We start from the raw sequence: 17,872 nt of genomic DNA on the forward strand, positions 1-17,872 counted from the left end.
TGCATCAAAACTTGTGGGATGCAGCAAAAGTTGTGTTTAGAGAGTTACAGCACTGAACTCACATATTAGAAAATATCTAAAATTGATAATCTGAGCTTTCATCTTAGGAAACAAGAAAAAAAGAAGCAAATTAAAACCAAAGTAAAGAGAATATAAACAATAACAAATATTAGAGCAGAAATAAATGAAATTGAAAGCAGGAAATCAATAGAGAATATCAGGAAACCCAAAAGTTGATTCTTTTAAAAGATCAGTAAAAATTGATAAATTTTTAGTTAGGCTAACCAGGAATAAAAGAGAGAAGAAACAAATTATTTGTATCACAAATGGAAGAGGCATCATTACTGAGCCCAAAGACATTAAAAGGATAATAAAGGAAGGTTGTGAACAACTCTGTGCTTCCAAATTTGGTAAGTTAGGTAGAATGGACCAATTCCTTGATATACACAATGTAGCAAAGTTCACAGAAGAAGTAGATGATCTGACTAGATATATCCATTAAAAAGATTGCACCAATAATTCATAATCTTCCAAAACAGTACCAATCACAGGTGGTGAATTCTGCCAAGCATTTAAGGAAGAAATTAGAGCAATCTCTTAGAATCTCTTTCAGAAAATAAAAATAGAGGGACTAGAAATAAAAGGTATATGGATTGGGAGAAAAAGGACTGTCCTTATTCACAGATGACATAATTTTCTATGTAAATATCCCAAAGAATCAACAAAGAACTAGAACCACAAAGTGAATGTACCAAGGTTGCAAGATTCAAGGCTAAATACAAATGTGAAGAGAGTATTAACCTAATGTTAAAATCAGATAAAGACATTACAAGAAAGGGAGAACTACAGAACACTATCTCTCATGAACATAGACATAAAAGTCTTTAACAAAATAGTAAATCTAACCCAACTACATAAAAAAAATTATACCATGACCAAATGAACTTTATTCCAGGTATATATGGCTGGCTCAATATTAAAAAAACAATTAATATAAGTATCATATCAGCGGACTAAAGAAGAAAAATCACATAATCATATCAAAGATGTAGTAAAAGTGTTGACAGAATTCAACATCCATTCACAATAAAACTCTCAGTAATCTAGGAATAGAGGAGAACTTCCTCACTTTGATAAAGAATATCAATAAAAAAACCTACAGTTGGAACAAACCAATAAAGAAGTCATGTGACTTAAGAAACAGTGAATCAACCTAAATGAGAAATAAGGAGAGCCTCATGACAATAGTGGAGAGCAGGGCAACTAGCCTGAACCCCCTGGTTCAGAGGAACAGAAGGCTCCAGAAGGAAAATTACAAGGAAAAGAATAACTTCAATGATTTGCCACCAGTTTTGGGAATATGGAAAAAAACTGGGGTGCATGGCAGGCAATAAAAGGAAAATAAAGGTCAGTATAAATCTCTATGAAAAAAAATCATACAAAAAAGGAAATAGAACTGTGGCATACTATTTTCCTGTTCAGCATGAAATATTTATATAATACTAATAAAAATAGCATTTTTTGGTTTTCATCTTTGAAAATCAACCTATAGACAAAATGTAGAAGGTTTAATTATGGTTACAGAACAGAATATTATGAATTTTAACAATACAAAGTACAGAAACAACTATACAGTGCAGGAAAAGGACAAGTGAGCCAATTTTTCTTTTCAACGTGTAGAATAAAGTGTAGAAAAATCTTTAGCAGATGCAACAGTAAATAAATAAATAAAACCCCTCCAGCTAACATCATATTTAATGGTAAGAAAGTAGATGCTTTCCCCTTAAGATCAGGAACAGAGCAAAAAGTTCCTTCTCACAATTTCTATTCAACATAGTATCAAAAGTCCCAGCTAATAAAATTAAGGCAACAAGAAGAAATAAAAGGTATATGGATTGAGAGAAAAAGGACTGTCCTTATTCACAGATGACATAATTATCTATGTAAATATCCCAAAGAATCAACAAAGAACTAGAACCACAAGGTGACTGTACCAAGGTTGCAAGATATAAGGCTAAATACAAAAGTCAATTGCATTCCTATATACTAGCAAAGAACGAATGGGATTTGAAATTAAAACCCAACACCATTTAATTAGCAGTAAAATAAATGAAATACTTAGGTATAAATGTAACAAAATATGTACATGATCTATATGAAAAAACTACAAAACTGCTGAAAGAAATCAAAGATTTAAATTAACAGAAATATTCAGGTTCATGGTTAGGAAGAATCAATAGTGTTAAGATGTAAATTTTCCTAAGTTGATCTACAGATTCAACACAATCCTAATCAAAAGCTTAGCAAGTTAAACTGCGGATATGTATTAACTGATTTTAAAGTTTATATGGAAATGCAAAAGACCTAGAATACCCAAGACAATATTGAAGAATAAAAACAAAGTTAGAGGACTTGACACTACTCAACTTCAAGATATACACAGAGCTACCATAATCGAGACAGTATGGTATTGGTGAAAGAACAAATAATCGATGAAACAGAAGAGCCCAGAAGTAGACTCAAATAAGTACAGTTAACAATCTTTGATAAAGGAATGAAAACAATGCAATGGAGAAAGGATAGTCTTTTCAACAGTGTTGGAACAACTGGATATCCACATGGAAAAAAATGTGTCTAGGAAAAGACCTTGCACTTTTCACAAAATTTAACTCAAAATGGATCACAGACATACATGTAAAATGAAAATCTATAAAACTCCTAGAGAAAATCTGGATGACCTTGGGTTTGGGACTTCATTGGAATTAAAACTCTGGTCTGCAAAAGACACCGCTAAGAAAATGAAAAGATGGAGCACAGTCTGGGAGAAGATATTTGCAAAAGACATTAGACTGTTATCCAAAATATACAAAGAACTCTTAAAACTCAACAATAAGAGAATAAACAACCCAATTAAAAAATGGGCCAAAGGAGTCTAGTAAACATAATGTTGCTCATGTAATTGTAGATTAATGATACCAAAATTAAAAAAATTAAAAATTAAACAATAAAAAATAAAAAATGGGCCAAAGACCTTCATGGTCCATTACCAGAGAAGATATACAGATGGAAAATAAATATAATGGAAAGATGTTCAACATCATATGTCATTAGGGAACTGCAAATTAAAACAATGCAATACTGCTGCACACCTATTAGAATGGCAAAAATCTAAAACACTGAGAACACCAAATGCTGGTGAAGATGTGGAACAACAGGAACTTATATTCACTTTTGATGGGAATGCAAAATGGAATAGCTACGCTACTTTGGAACACAGTTCGGCAATTTCTCACCAAGTTAAACATAGTCTTACCATATGATCCAACAATTGCACTCATTGGTATTTATGTAAATGAGTTGAAAACATATCCACAAAAAAGTCCACACATGAATATTTATAACAGCCATATTCATAACTGCCCAGACACAGAAGCAACAAAGATGTCCTTCAGTAGGTGAATGCATAACTAAACTATGGAACATCCAGATGGTGGAATATTATTCAGCACTAAAAACAAATGCACTATCAAACCAAGCCAAGACACAGAGAAACCAATCTTAAATGCATATTGCTAAGTAAAAGAAGCCAATCTGAAAAGGCTATCTACTGTGTGATTTCAACAATCTGACATTCTGGAAAAGGCAAAACTGGAAACAGTAAGAAGACCAGTAATTGCCAGGTTTTTGAAGTGCGAGGGGAGGAGGGAGACATGACAGGTAGAGCACAGGGGATTTTTTAGGACTTTGAGACTATTCTGTAGGATACTGTACTACATGATATGATGCATTTGTTAAAACCAAAAGAACTGCACGATAGGAAGAATAAAGCCTGGCTTGCCCAGGTATAGGGGCACTGGTTCCCCTGGGTGTGGGGACTCTGGCCTTATCCACTCTAGCTTGCTCCCAGAGCACTCTCCCCTGGTCAATCTAGTGCCCTGGCTGGCTGTGTCTTCTCAGAGAAGGTGAATCCCCCTGCTACTGGCTTTTCTGAATGTGGTGGGACTGGCTGGAAATGACTGGCATTTAAAGCCCTTCTACGACACTTAGGATGGAGAGGTTGCCTCCCTGCTCAGGTCACTGGAGCAACCTGGGGTTCCTAGGACATTTATTAACTGACTTGTTGCAGAACTTCTGATTAACAAACCAATGGTACCCATGTTCAGTGCCATCTCTGTGCCTGCAGGCCACCTCTACCTGGTACTCACTTCCTCCCTTCACACCACAGATAACCTTCACACTGAGCTCTCCTAGGAAGGACCTTTTAGGTTTTCCAATGTTTCTGTATTAAAAGAAAACATCAAATATCTTTTTTAAGTAAGTGGATTCACCACTTGTAAGCTAGTATGAAGCTTAAAAGACAAAGTAGTAAAATCAACTGTGTTCCCAGTTACTTAAGGGATACACAAAATGAAATAAAAAGATGTAGGACATGAATTCAAAAACAAAAATGTGGTAGTGGTGGGCAGTAAAAATGCAGTGCTTTAAAAATGTGTTTGAACTTAACTGACCATTAACTTAAAATGGACTGCTATATATAGCAGTGTTATATATGAGTGTTATATACTCATAGTGTTATATATGAACCTCATGGTAACAACAAACCGAAAACCTGTAATAGACACACAAATAATAAAGAGAAAGGTTCAAATAAAAATCTAACTTTACGTGTAATGGAATTAGAAAAAGAACAAAGTATGATGAATGAAATAATAAAGATCAGAGAATAAACAAATGAAATACAGACTTAAAAAAAACCCCAAAACCCAAACCAAAACAAAACAACAAAAGAAAAGATCAACAGGTTCTTTGAAAACATAAATAAAATTGATAAACCTTTAGCTAGACTAATTAAGAAAAGAGAGGACTCAAATAAAATCAGAAAGGAAGAAGTTACAACTGACTCTGTAGAAATAAAAATGACTATAAGAGGCTATTATGAAAAATTGTATTACTACAAATAGAAAAATCTAGAAGAAATGGATAAATTTCTAGAAACATACAATCTTTCAAGACTGAGCTAGGAAGAAACCAAAAATTTGAACAGACTGATTACTAGTAATGAAATTGAATTAGTGATTAAAAACCTCTCAGCAAACAAAATTCCAGAACCAGATAGCTTCTCAGAATTATTCTACCAAACATTTAAAGAGTTAACATCTATCCGTTTCAAACTATTTCAAAAAATTGAAGAGGAAGGAAATTTTACAACTTCAATCTATGATGCCAGCATCACGCTGATACCAAAACCAGACAAAGACACCACAATAAGAGAAAATTACAGACCAATATCTTGATGAACATAGATGCAAAAATCCTCAACAAAATATTAGCAAACAAAATTCAACAATATGTTAAAAGAATCATACCACAAATTAGTGGGATTCATTCCAGGGATGCAATGATGGTTCAGTATCCACAAATTAATCAATATGACAGCACATTAAAAAAAAGAACAATAAAGACCATATGATCATTCAGCAGGTCAGAAAAAGCATTTGACATAATTCAACATCCATTTATGATAAAAAATCTCAATAAAGTACATGCATATACATCAACATAATCAAGGCCATAAACAACAAACCCACAGCAAACATCATACTCAATGGCAAAAAGCTGAAAGCTTTTCCTCAAAGATCAGAAATATGAAAAGGAAACAAGACTGTCACTACTTTAATTCACCATAGTAGTGGAGTACTAGCCACAGCAATCAGACAAGAAAAAGAGATAGACAGCATCCAAATTGGTAAGGAAGAAGTATAACTGTCACTGTTTGCAGATGATATGGTATTATATATAGAAAACCTGAAGAGTCCACCAAAAAAACTCTAACAATTAATAACTGCATTTGGTAGAGCTGCAGCATACAAAATTAATATACAGAAATTTGTTCTGTTTTTACACACTAATAATGAACTAGCAGAAAGAGAAATTAAGAAAACAATTCTACTTACAATTGCATCAGAAAAAGAATAAAATACTTAGGAATAAATTTAACCAAGGAGAAGAAAGACCTCTACTCTGACAACTATAAGACACTGATAAAAGAAACTGAAGATGACAAAAATAAATGTAAAGATTTATTTCCATGCTCATGGATTGGAAGAATTAATATTGTAATAATGTCCATATTACCCAAAGGAATCTACAGATTCAGTGCAATCCCTATCAAAATGCCAATGGCATTTTTCACAGAACAAGAAAAACTAATCCTAAAATTTGTACTGAATTAGAAAAGACCCCAAACAGCCAAAGTAACCTTGGGAAAGATGAACAAAGGTAAAGATATCATGCTCCCAAATTTCAAACTATACCACAAATAAATAGTAACCAAAACAGTACGGTACTGGACCAAAAGACACATAGGGCAATGATAAAGTATAGGGAGCCCAAAAATAAATCCATACTTTTCTATTAATATATGATAAAGGAGGCAAGAATATAAAATAGGGAAATGATAGTCTCTTTAATAAATGCTGTTGGAAAAAGTAGACAGCTACATGCAAAAGACTGAAACTAGACCTCTGTCTTATATCACACACAAAAATAAACTCAAAATGAATTGAACACCTAAATGTAAGACTTGAAACCATAAAACTCCCAGAAGAAAACACAGGGAGTAAACTCTTGAATGTCAGCATTAACAATTTTTTTTCTGGATATGTCTCCCCAGCAAAAGAAAAAAAGCAAAAATAAGTAAGTGGGACTACATCAAACTAAAAGGCTCTGCACAAGGGAAACTGTCAATAAATTGAAAGAGCAACCTACTGAATAGGAGAATATATTTGCAAATGAATATCCAAAAAGGGGTTAATACTCAAAATACATTAAGAACTCATACAACACCAAAAACCCCCACAAATAATCTGATTTAAAAAAGGGCAGAGTTACTGAACAGACATTTTTTTTAAAGAAGCCATACAAATGAAAGAGACACATGAAAAGATGCTCAACATCACTAATCATCAGGGAAATGTAAAGCAAAATCACAGTGAGATACCACTTCACACTTGTCAGAATGATTTCACAGTATCCACATGAAAACTAAATAAAAACAGGAATACACTCAAAAGAATAGAAAATATATGTCCGCTCAAAAGGTTTACAACATTCATAGCATTATTCATAATATTAAAAAATGGACTACAGTTGATGAATGGAGAAACAATGGTATATTCATACAATGGAACATTCAGCCCTAAAAAGGAATCCGGTACTGATAAATGTAATGTGGAACAATCTTAGAAAAGTTCTAACTGAAAGCAGAAGACAAAATAACATATTATATCATTCCATTCATATGAAATGTCCAGAATAGGCAAATCCACAAGGACAGACGATTAAGTAGGATTGGCTGGGATAGGGCAGAATGGGCAGTGACTGCAAACGGACATGGGGATACTTTTTGGGGTGATGAAAATATTCTGGAACTAGTTAGTGGGGATACTTGCACAACCGTATAAACACACTAGAAACCACTGAGTTGAATACTTTAAAAGGGTGAATTATATGGTATGTGAAGTATATCTCAATTAAGTTATTATTAAAAAATAGAATGTCACTTTGTTTATTAAGGCATTGAGGTGTCAAAAATATGTATACAATAGGAGGCTACTGCACAATGTTTTGAAAATACTAAGTGCCACATAAGGGCTCACTTCAAAATGGTTAATTTTATGTTCTCAAAAATTTCACCTACAAGTTTTTTTATTAAGGTATCATTGATATATAATCTTCTAAAGGTTTTACATGAGTAAAACTGTGGTTATCACATTAACTCATGTTATCAAGTTCCCCTCAACATACCCCATTTCAGTCACTGTCCATCAACATAGAAAGATATGAGGGAAATCATGTGCTGCTTGTCTTTCCCCACCTCCTTATTTCACTGAGCATAATACTCTCTAGCTCCATCCATGTTGTTGGAAATAATAGGATTTGTTTTCTTTCTATGGCTGAATAATATTCCATTGTATATATGTACCACATCTTCTGTATCCATTCATCCACTAATGGACACTTAGGTTGCTTCTATGTCTTGGCTATTATAAATAGTGCTGCAATAAACATAGGGGTGCATATGTCTTTTTGAATCTGAGATCTTGTTTCCTTTGGGTAAATTAGCAGGAGTGGAATTCCTGGGTCAAATGGTATTTCTATTTCTAGTTTTTTGAGGAACCTCCATATTGCTTTCCATAATGGTTGAAGTATATACATTCCCACCAGCAGTGTAGGAGGGTTCCCCTTTCTATGCATCGTTGCCAGTATTTGTTGTTCCTAGTCTTTACAATGCTGGCCATCCTAACTCGTGTGAGGTGATATCTCATTGTGGTTTTAATTTGCATTTCCCTGATATTTAGCGAACTGGAGCATCTTTTCATGTGCCTGTTGGCCATTCAAATTTCTTCTTTGGAGAGGGTCTGTTCAGATCCTGTGCCTTTTTTAATCGGATTATTTGCTTTTTGGGTGTTGAGGCATGTGAGTTCTTTGTATATTTTGGATGTTAACCCCTTATCGGATATGAATATGAATATATTCTCCCATACAGTAGGGTGATTTTCTGTTATACCGATGGTGTCCTTTGTTGTACAGAAGCTTTGTAGTTTGATATAGTACCATTTGTTCATTTTTGCTTTTGTTTCCCTTGCCGAGGAGATGTGTTCAGGAAAAAATCGCTCATTTTTATATTCAAAAGATTTTTGCCTATGTTTTCTTCTATGAGTTATATGGTTTCATGACTTACATTCAGGTCATTGATACATTTTGAGTTTACTTTTGTGTATGGCATTAGACAGTAATCCAGTTTCATTTTCTTACATGTAGTTGTCCAGTTCTGCCAACACCAGCTGTTGAGGGGCTGTCATTTCCCAATTGTATGTCCATGGCTCCTTCATGTTATTTGGCCATGTATGTGTGGGTTCATATCTGGGATCTCTATTCTGTACCATTGATCTATGGATCTGTTCTTGCACCAGTACCAAATTGTTTTGATTACTGCGGGTTTGTAGTAGAACTTGAAGTTGGGGAGTATAATCCCCCCAGCTTTATTCTTCCTTCTCAGGATTGCTTTGACTATTTGGGGTCTTTTGGGGTTCCATATGGGTTTTAGAACTATTTATTTTGGCTTGTTGAAGAATGCTGTTCATATTTTAAGGGATTGCATTAAATCTATAGATTGCTTTAGGAAGGAAAGCCATTTTGACAATATTAATTCTTCCTATCCATGAGCATGGGATGAATTTCCATTTATTGGTGTCTTCTTTAATTTCTCTCATGAGTGTCTTGCAGTTTTCAGGGTATAGGTCTTTCGCCTCCTTGGTTAGGTTTATTCTAGGTATTTTATTCTTTTTGATGCAGTTGTAAATGAAACTGCTTTCCTGATTTCTTTTTCTGCCAGTTCATCATTAGTATATAGGAATGTTACAGATTTCTGTGTATTAATTTTGTATCCTGCAACATTACTGAGTTCAGATATTAGTTCTAGTGGTTTTGGAGTGGATTCTTTAGGGTTTTTTATGTACAATATCATGTCACATGCAAACAGTGACAGTTTAACTTCTTTAGCAATCTGGATGCCTTTTTCATTTATTTGTGTTGTCTGATTGCTGTGGCTAGGACCTCCAGAACTATGTTGAATAAAAGTGGGGAGAGTAGGCATCCATGCCTTGTTCCCAATCTTAGAGGAAAAGCTTTCAGCTTCTCGCTGTTAAGTATGATGTTGGTTGTGGGTTTGTCATTTACGGCCTTTATTATGTTGAGGTCCTTGCCCTCTATACCAATTTTGTTGAGAGTTTTTATCATGAATGGATGTTGAATATTGTCAAATGTTTTATCAGCATCTATGGAGATGATCATGTGATTTCTGTTATTCTTTTTGTTGATGTGGTGTATGATATTGACGGATTTTCTAATATTGTACCATCCTTGCATCCCTGGAATAAATCCTACTTGATCATCATGGATGATCTTTTTGATATATATTTGAATTTGGTTTGCTAATATTTTGTTGAGGATTTTTGAATCTATGTTCATCAGGGATAGTGGTCTGCAATTTTCGTTTTTTGTGGTGTCTTTGTCTGGTTTAGGTATTAGAGTGATGACGGCCTCATAGACTGTGTTTGGAAGCATTCCCTCCTCTTATACTTTTTGGAAAACATTAAGGAAGATGGATATTATGTCTTCTCCAAATGTTTGATAAAATCCAATGGTGAAACCATCTGGTCCAGGCATTTTGGTCTCAGGTATTTTTTTGATTACGAATTCAATTTCATTGCTGGTAATTGGTCTGTTCAGATTTTCTGTTTCTTCCTGGGTCAGTGTTGGAAGATTGTATCTTTCTAGGAATTTGTCCATTTTTTCTAGGTTATCCAATTTATTAGCATATAATTTTTCATACTATACTCCAATAATTCTTTGTATTTCTGTGGTGTCTGTAGTGATTTTCCTTTCTCATTTCTGATTCTGTTTATGTAGTTGTATAGACTATTTCACTTGATAAGTCTGGCTAAGGGCTTATCTTTTTAATTTTCTCGAAGAACCAGCTCCTGGTTTCATTGATTCTTTATACTGTTTTTTTCTTCTCAATTTAATTTATTTCTGCTTTCATCTTTATTATTTCCCTCCTCCTGACTTTGGTCCTCATTTATTTTTATTTTTCTAGTTTCATTAATTCTGAGTTTAGACTGTTCATTTGGGATTGTTCTTGTTTCTTGAGGTAGGTCTATATTGCTATATACTTTCCTTTTAGAACTGCCTTGGCTGTATCCCACAGGTTATGGGCTGCTGAGTTGTTGTTTTCATTTGTCTCCTTATATTACTAAATCTCTGGATTTTTTGGTCATTGATCGATTGAATATTTAGGAGCATGTATTTAAGCTTCCATGTTTGTGGGATTTTTTACTTTCTTTGCATAAGTTATTTCTAATTTCATACCTTTGTAGTCTGAGAAGCTGGTTGGAGCAATTTCAATCCTTCTGAATTTACTGAGGCTCTTTTTGTGACCTAGTATGTGATCTATTCTGGAATATGTTCCATGTACACTTGAGAAGAATGTGAATCCTGCTGTTTTTGGGTAGAGTGTTCTGTAGATGTCTGTTGGGTCCATCTGTTCTAATGTGTTGTTCAGTGCCTCTGTCCTTATTTTCTGTCCGGTTGATCTGCCCTTCAGAGTGAGTGGTGTGTTGAAGTTTCCTAAAATTAGTGCATTGCATTCTATTTCCCCCTTTAATTCTGTTGGTATTTGTTTCACATATGTAGGTATTCCTATGTTGGGTGCAGAGATATTTCTAATGGTCATAGCCTCTTGTTGTTGGACTCATCCCTTTATCACTATGTAATGTCCTTCTTTGTCTCATTACTTTCTTCGTTTTAAAGTCTATTTTATCTGATACAAGTACTGCAACTCCTGCTTTTTTCTTCCTATTATTTGCATGAAATTTCTTTTTCTATACCTTCATTTGTAGTCTGTGTATGTCTTTGGGTTTGAGGTGAGTCTCTTGCAGACAGCATCATACAGATCAGTCTTGTATTTTTTATCCATTCTGTAATTCTCTGTCTTTTGATTGGTGCATTCAGACCATTTACATTTAGGGTGTTTATCGAAATAGATGTACTTATTGCCACTGCATACTTTAGACTCATCATTACCAAAGGCTCAAGGGCGGCTTCTTTACTATCTGACAGACTAACTTAATGGGCTTATTATGCTATTTCAAACACAATCTAAAGGTTCTTTCTTTTTCCTCCCTTCTTTTTCTTCCTCCTCCACTCTTTATATATTAGGTATCATATTTTGTACTCTTTGAATATCCCTTGACTGACCTTGTGGGTAGTTGATTTAATTTTGCATTTGCTTAGTAATTAATTGGTCGACTTCCTTTACTGTGGTTTTATTTTCCCTGGTGACAGCTATTTAGCCTTAGGAGCACTTCCATTTATAGCAGTCCCTCCAAAATACACTGTGGAGACAGTTTGTGGGAGGTAAATTCCCTTAACTTTTGCTTATCTGGAAATTGTTTAATCCCTGCTTCAAATTTAAATGATAATCTTGCTGCTTCTGTTTCACTGCATTAAATATATCATTTCACTCCCTTCTGGTCTGTAAAGTTTCTGCTGACAAGTCTGATGATAGCCTGATTGGTTTTCTTTTGTATATGATCTTTTTTCTCTGTCTGGCTGCTTTCAATACTCTCTCCTTGTCCTTGATTTTTGCCATTTTATTATGTTTTGGTGTTGTCTTCCTTGGGTCCCTTGTTTTGGGAGATTTGTGCACTTCCATGGCCTGAGAGACTATTTCTTTCCCCAGACTGGGGAAGTTTTCAGGAATTATCTTCTCAAATACACTTTCTATCTCTTTTTTCTCTCTTCTTCTTCTGGTACTCCTATAATTTGAATATTGTTCCATTTGTATTGGTCACACAGTTCTCTCATTATTCTTTCATTCATAGAGATCCTCTTTTCTCTGTGCCTCAGCTTCTTTGTATTGCTGTTCTCTAATTTCTGCTTAATTTTCCATTTCCTGTACCTTATCTAATCTTGTTTTAAATCCCTCCACTGTATGTTTCATCTCAGATACTGTAATTTTTCAGTTTCTGTCTCTTTTTGAAGTTCTCCCTGAGGTCTTGGATATTTTTCTGTAGCTCCGTGAGCATGTTTATGATTTTTATTTTGAAATATTTATCAGGAAGACTGATTTCAGTTTCACTTGGCCCTCTTTTTGGTGTTTTAGGGGTTTTGGTTTGTACCAGATTCTTTTGCTGTTTCATATTTCTAGTGATTCCTATGGAATAATAACTTCATGTAGGCGGTGACCTGTGGTGCCCATAAACTCTATTCTTTGGAGCTGCTCAGCCCCTGGAGCAATGGCGGGAACCAGGTGAGTGGCACCAGTGCCTGCTGGGAGGAAACGGCTCTTTCCTGCTTCCCAGGTACAGTGCCTGCTTCCACTGACATGGCCAGGGGTACGAGTGTGCAGGGAGAAGCTTCTATGCTAAGCCCTTGTAGGTTTTGTGGGCAGGGCTGTCCTCCAGCTGGTCTGGCACAATGGCTGGGGCAGCAGGTTTGTAAGCCAGTTTTGGCCAGAAGGAACAGCAGGCTGCATATCACAGTGGAGGGCCTCAGCACTGCCTTGCGAGCCAGGGGGATGGAGCGTGTGAAGCTCCTGAGAGTTGGCAACCTGTTGGGCTGACTGTGCTGCGACAATTTTGTCCACCTATCCTTTCTCCTGAGCAGGAACCTCTGTGTAGTCCTTGCCCCTTTAACAGCCCTCTCATTGTTAGGAAGTCTTTCACAGTGCCTGCCTTTCTTTTGTCCCAGGGCAGCCCATTATGAGTACCTATTCTCCATAAGTGGCTGGAATCTCAGTCTCTCTTCAGTATTCTGCCTTTATTTGCTTTCCAACCCCTTAGATCTCCACAGCACCATATGATATGGGTTTGTGGTTCCAGAACAGATCTCCAATGGTGGGTATTTAGCAGTCCTGGGCTTCTACTCCCTCCCCACTCTCTTTCTCTCCCTCCCGTCAGTGAGCTTCAGTGGGGGAAGGGCTAAAGGTCCTACTGGATCGCAGCATTACTAGTTTATCCTTTTCTGTGACATCTTCTCTTCTCACCAGATTAGGCTGTGTGTTGCAGACTTCTTTCCAGTCACTCTTTCATGATTCGTTGTATTTGCTGTATGTTTGTGTTATATGTGGTTTGGGAGGTTTCTGCCTCACTTATCACACCGCCATCTTGTTTAGTCCTTCCTACAAGTTTTGTTTTTAACATGAGGTTCCTTAGAAACTAGAAAAATCAGGTTTTCCTTGTTCCCATGAGTACCTGCACATTTCCTTTTTTTGCAACTCTGTGGCCCTCACTAGCAATAGTTAAGAATGGGTTAGGTTTCAAACACCCCTTTGAAGCTCCCTGTTCAGATACATGTATTTTTTTTATAAATCAGTGCCATTGGCGGTTCTTATGGTCTCACAATAACAGGGTCCTATTGCCTAACTGGTGTGGGGACATGGCAGTGACTTTCAGATGGGGGCAGCTCCCTTATCCTTCTCTCTGCACTGTGCCCTTGACCAATCTGGGCTCCTAGAGACTCCAGGGAATGAAAAGGAAGCAGGCAGCAGGCAGCATGGAGAAGGTCAGCCTGGTGAGGTGCCACAGGCCAGCAGGCTTGGGATGAAGACTGTGTGCAGGCAGAGGGCATGCACCCTGTCCTCACCACCTGAACCCTGGTCCTGTGCCCTGCCCTCACCACCCAAACCCTTGGGGATCACTCAGCTGTGCACACCTACCCTGCTTGGGATGCTCTCCCAGTATGGCCTTCCTATACCTGCACTCTTCCAAATAGCCTCACAATTCATCTTCCTGCCCCACTTTGCACCATGGTCTATCTATACTGCTGACAGATTGCTTCATTTAAGATGAAAATCTGGGCATATAACCTCTTGAGCATAGCCAGGGCAAGAAGCAGCCAGAACGAGCCCCATCCCATAGAGCCTGCTTCTCCAACAGTACATAAACTTTTACAACTGCCCCTGGCACCTGTTTCTTTTTCTCATGCCCTTCTACCTTCAGCAACTCTGCCTGGGTCTCAAGGCCACCAATCTACTGCCCTCCAGCCCTCGGCCAGCCCTCAGAGTCTGTCGTGGAAGCACTGAGATGTCTATTTTCTCCACTATAGTTTATGAGTGCTTCAAGCTCCCAAAACCTCATGTACATTTTCTTATTTAATTCTCAACAATGTTTTAAGGTTGTTTCTATTATCCCTGCTTTATAGATGAGAAAATGGAGGGCCCAGAAAACAGGTGACTTGCAGAGCTGCCTTTCTTCAGGACTTCTGGGCTTCAATGCTTTACTCTCTCCATCAAATCATGACCTGAGTTACGTCTGGCACTAAGAGAAGATCCAAATGGCCTCTTTCTCCATCTCACAAGCAGACTGGGGAATGGGAATTAAAGCAACAAGGGGATCACTGCTGTGCATAGTAATCATAAAAAGATTCAGGAATCTAGTGGTGGGTACAGGTGGAGAAACAGGCCCTCTTAGAAATTACTCTGGATTTAAATTATTCTAAGAATTGCAAGTGTAAATTTTTGCTTACTTTTTGGAAATTAATTTTGTAGTATCTTTTAATATTAAGGATACACAACAGTTGTGTGGCCACTTTGGAAAACACTCCAGCATTTCTTCAAAAAGGTTAAATCCATGGTTACTCACATGACGTGACAATTTCATAAATACATACCCAAAATTTGAAAACAGGTGTTCAGACAAAAACTTATGCACAAATACTCTTAGCAGCCCTATTTACAATAGTCAAAAAGGTGGGAACAACCCAAAGTCCATCAGCTGATGAACAGATAAACAAGATGTGCAAATCTAGAGTGGAATATCCAGTCATAAAGAGGTAAGAGCAGCTACATGCTACACCATGGATGGCTTTGAAAACATTATATTAAGTGAAAGAGGCCAGTCATGAAAGATTACATTATATATGATTCCATGTGTGTGGAATATCCAGAAAGGCAAATCTATAGAGAAAGAAAGTAGACCAGGGCTTTCCTAACACCAGGGTGTGGGGAAGACTGGGGGGCTCATTATAAGGCATGTCTGACAATGAGGGGAGTGTGTATTTTGGGGATTATGATAATGTTATAAAATTAAATTGTAGTGAAGGTTGTACATTCTGTGAATATACTACATTTTAAATGTGTGAATTGTATTAATATAAGTCATATCTCAACAAAGTTGGTTAAAAATATATATGAATCCTAAGACCCTGAAATCCTCCTGCGTAGAAATTGGTAAGGATTGATGCAGGGAAGGATGTTTCTTTCAACTTTGTTTATAACTGCAAAAACAGAGGAACACATTTGATGTCCATCAGTAGAGGGACAGTTTATTCATACGAGGAAAGTTAGTGTTATGCAACTATTAATCTTGGGTTAGACCTTTATCCTCCCACCTGAATGGACATCCCTACTAGAGTATTAAGAGGGGAAAGCAGGTGACAGAATAATGTGTAGCAAACCATCCTGTTTTGCAAGGTCACAAATGCCCCTTCCAGAGGGCAGATGTGTGGGCTCCTGTGTGTATGGGGTAAGGCAGAGTAGGTATATAGTGACAGGTTGTTTCTCTTTCTCTTTCTTCACCTTTCTCTAGTTCCAATGGACATGGTATTATTATCACTAAAAAATTTTAAGACTAAAAGAGAAAAATATTACCGTTATTTTCAGGTTCAGACTGATATATCCAACCAGTTACTGAAATATCTCCTCATGTATTATCAGAAGACACCTAAACTCTACAAGACAGAACTAATACTGTTCCCTCAAAGCTGGCTTCTTCTGTCATGTCTGCTTCACTGACCAGCAGTACCACTGCCTTGTCTGAGTGAGAGTCTAGAGATAGTCGTATGTTCTCATCTGCCATATATGCCTTGTCCCCTCTGTATAATTTCATTACCTACATGTCAGTTTCTCTCCTGACTAAATCCACTTCCAGATTTTCTTCCTGACCCTCGCCCACCTGCTGGCTACACCTGAGGCCCTGGCCCCTCCACTCTGCTGTGCAGAGGTGCAAACTGGACCATGCCATCTCTCTGCCGAGATGACAGAGCACACTCCTGACAGAGCTGCCCACTTGCTGGCAAGGGCTGGCCCCTACAGCCTCTCTCCAGTCACTACTTCTATCCAGACACATTTCTTGCCTCCTTCCAGACCCTGTGCTTGCACACTGTCCTGTCAGCAGCCTTTTTAAGTCCTCTCTTCTTCCCACCAGATGTCCTTCCTGCTCCTGCCCATTCACCTAATTAGCTTTCTCCTACCCTGCAGATCTCGGCCCAACTGGGAGACTTCAGTGTCCCCACCCTCTGCCGAGGTGAGGTCCTGGCAGTTGGCACTTGGAACACTACAGTTCTATATTTGGTTGTGTGTATAACTGACATCTTTCTAAACAGACTATAAGTCCCAGAGGCTAGATTATACTCCTTATGTATCCAGTGTTTGGACCACATCAGGTAAATATTTGTTAAATAAATGAATACATGAATGTCAAATGAGTGTGGTATTTAAGAAAATACCATTTCTGACACAACTGACTACCCACCTTGAACACTGCAAATGCAGTTGACCTGGGTGACAGAATCCAGTTCATCAAGCTTCACAGGGCCCATCAGCTCATGGGGGCAAGCCCCAGAGGCCATGACCAAAGGGGGCTTCTGAAGTAAGAGTACAGTCCGTTCAACACAAACAATCTGACCTGCCAATGGAAACACTTCAGATTACTGAAGCACTGAGGGAAAAAAGAGCTCTCTTACCAGTAAAAGACAGTGTCCTTTGCCAGACTCCCATGAGTCATGTGGGTCAAGGGGCAGAGCTGTGGGGCTCATCTACTGTGTCCAGAGACACATGCATGGGTGCAGGAAGGAAGCTTCAGTGCCATCAGTGTGCAGAGCTGCAAAAGCACACAAATGCTACATTCCAACTCAGTTTAGAAGGTGAATTTTGGGAGCATCTTTCTGCTTGCAAGAAGGAATGCTATCCAATTCATGAACCACTTAATAAAGCCAATTACATCTTCAAATTAAAAACAAAAAGGTGAATTTTGTGGTACGCAAGTTATACCTCAATAACATTAAAAAATATATATATACTTTAGGCAGGATCCTAGTTTGATTCCTAGAAAAAAGGGCTAGCCGATCTAAGAGTGTTTATAATATTCTAGGTTTCTTTATTTTAAAAAGTGATGCTCCAGGCAGTGGCTTCTAACCCAGTACAGCATGCCTCCAACAGACAGCCTTTTAGTGAACCAATGGCATTTGTTACAGAGTATGTGAGTGCTGCAGGGTGGCCACAGCAAGGGTTAATGAAAGCCCGGGACAG

At 37.3% G+C, this 17,872-nt stretch overlaps 1 protein-coding gene across 7 annotated transcripts in view; it reads right to left on the bottom strand.

Moving 5' to 3' along the window:
• Window positions 1-17,872, bottom strand: part of SPIDR (scaffold protein involved in DNA repair) — a 453,159-nt gene that overhangs the window by 12,649 nt on the left and 422,638 nt on the right. For 6 of the 7 annotated variants that reach the window (XM_036925470.2, XM_057498093.1, XM_036925472.2 and 3 more), the window contains one exon: window positions 17,097-17,249. The exons of the other annotated variant lie outside the window; for it this stretch is intronic. In XM_036925470.2, the coding sequence (XP_036781365.2) occupies window positions 17,097-17,249 (153 nt within the window). The remainder of the gene's footprint in view (window positions 1-17,096; window positions 17,250-17,872) is intronic. 7 annotated transcript variants of the gene reach the window in all.

Source organism: Manis pentadactyla, chromosome 3 (genome assembly GCF_030020395.1).
Source record: "Manis pentadactyla isolate mManPen7 chromosome 3, mManPen7.hap1, whole genome shotgun sequence".
NCBI lineage: Eukaryota > Metazoa > Chordata > Mammalia > Pholidota > Manidae > Manis > Manis pentadactyla.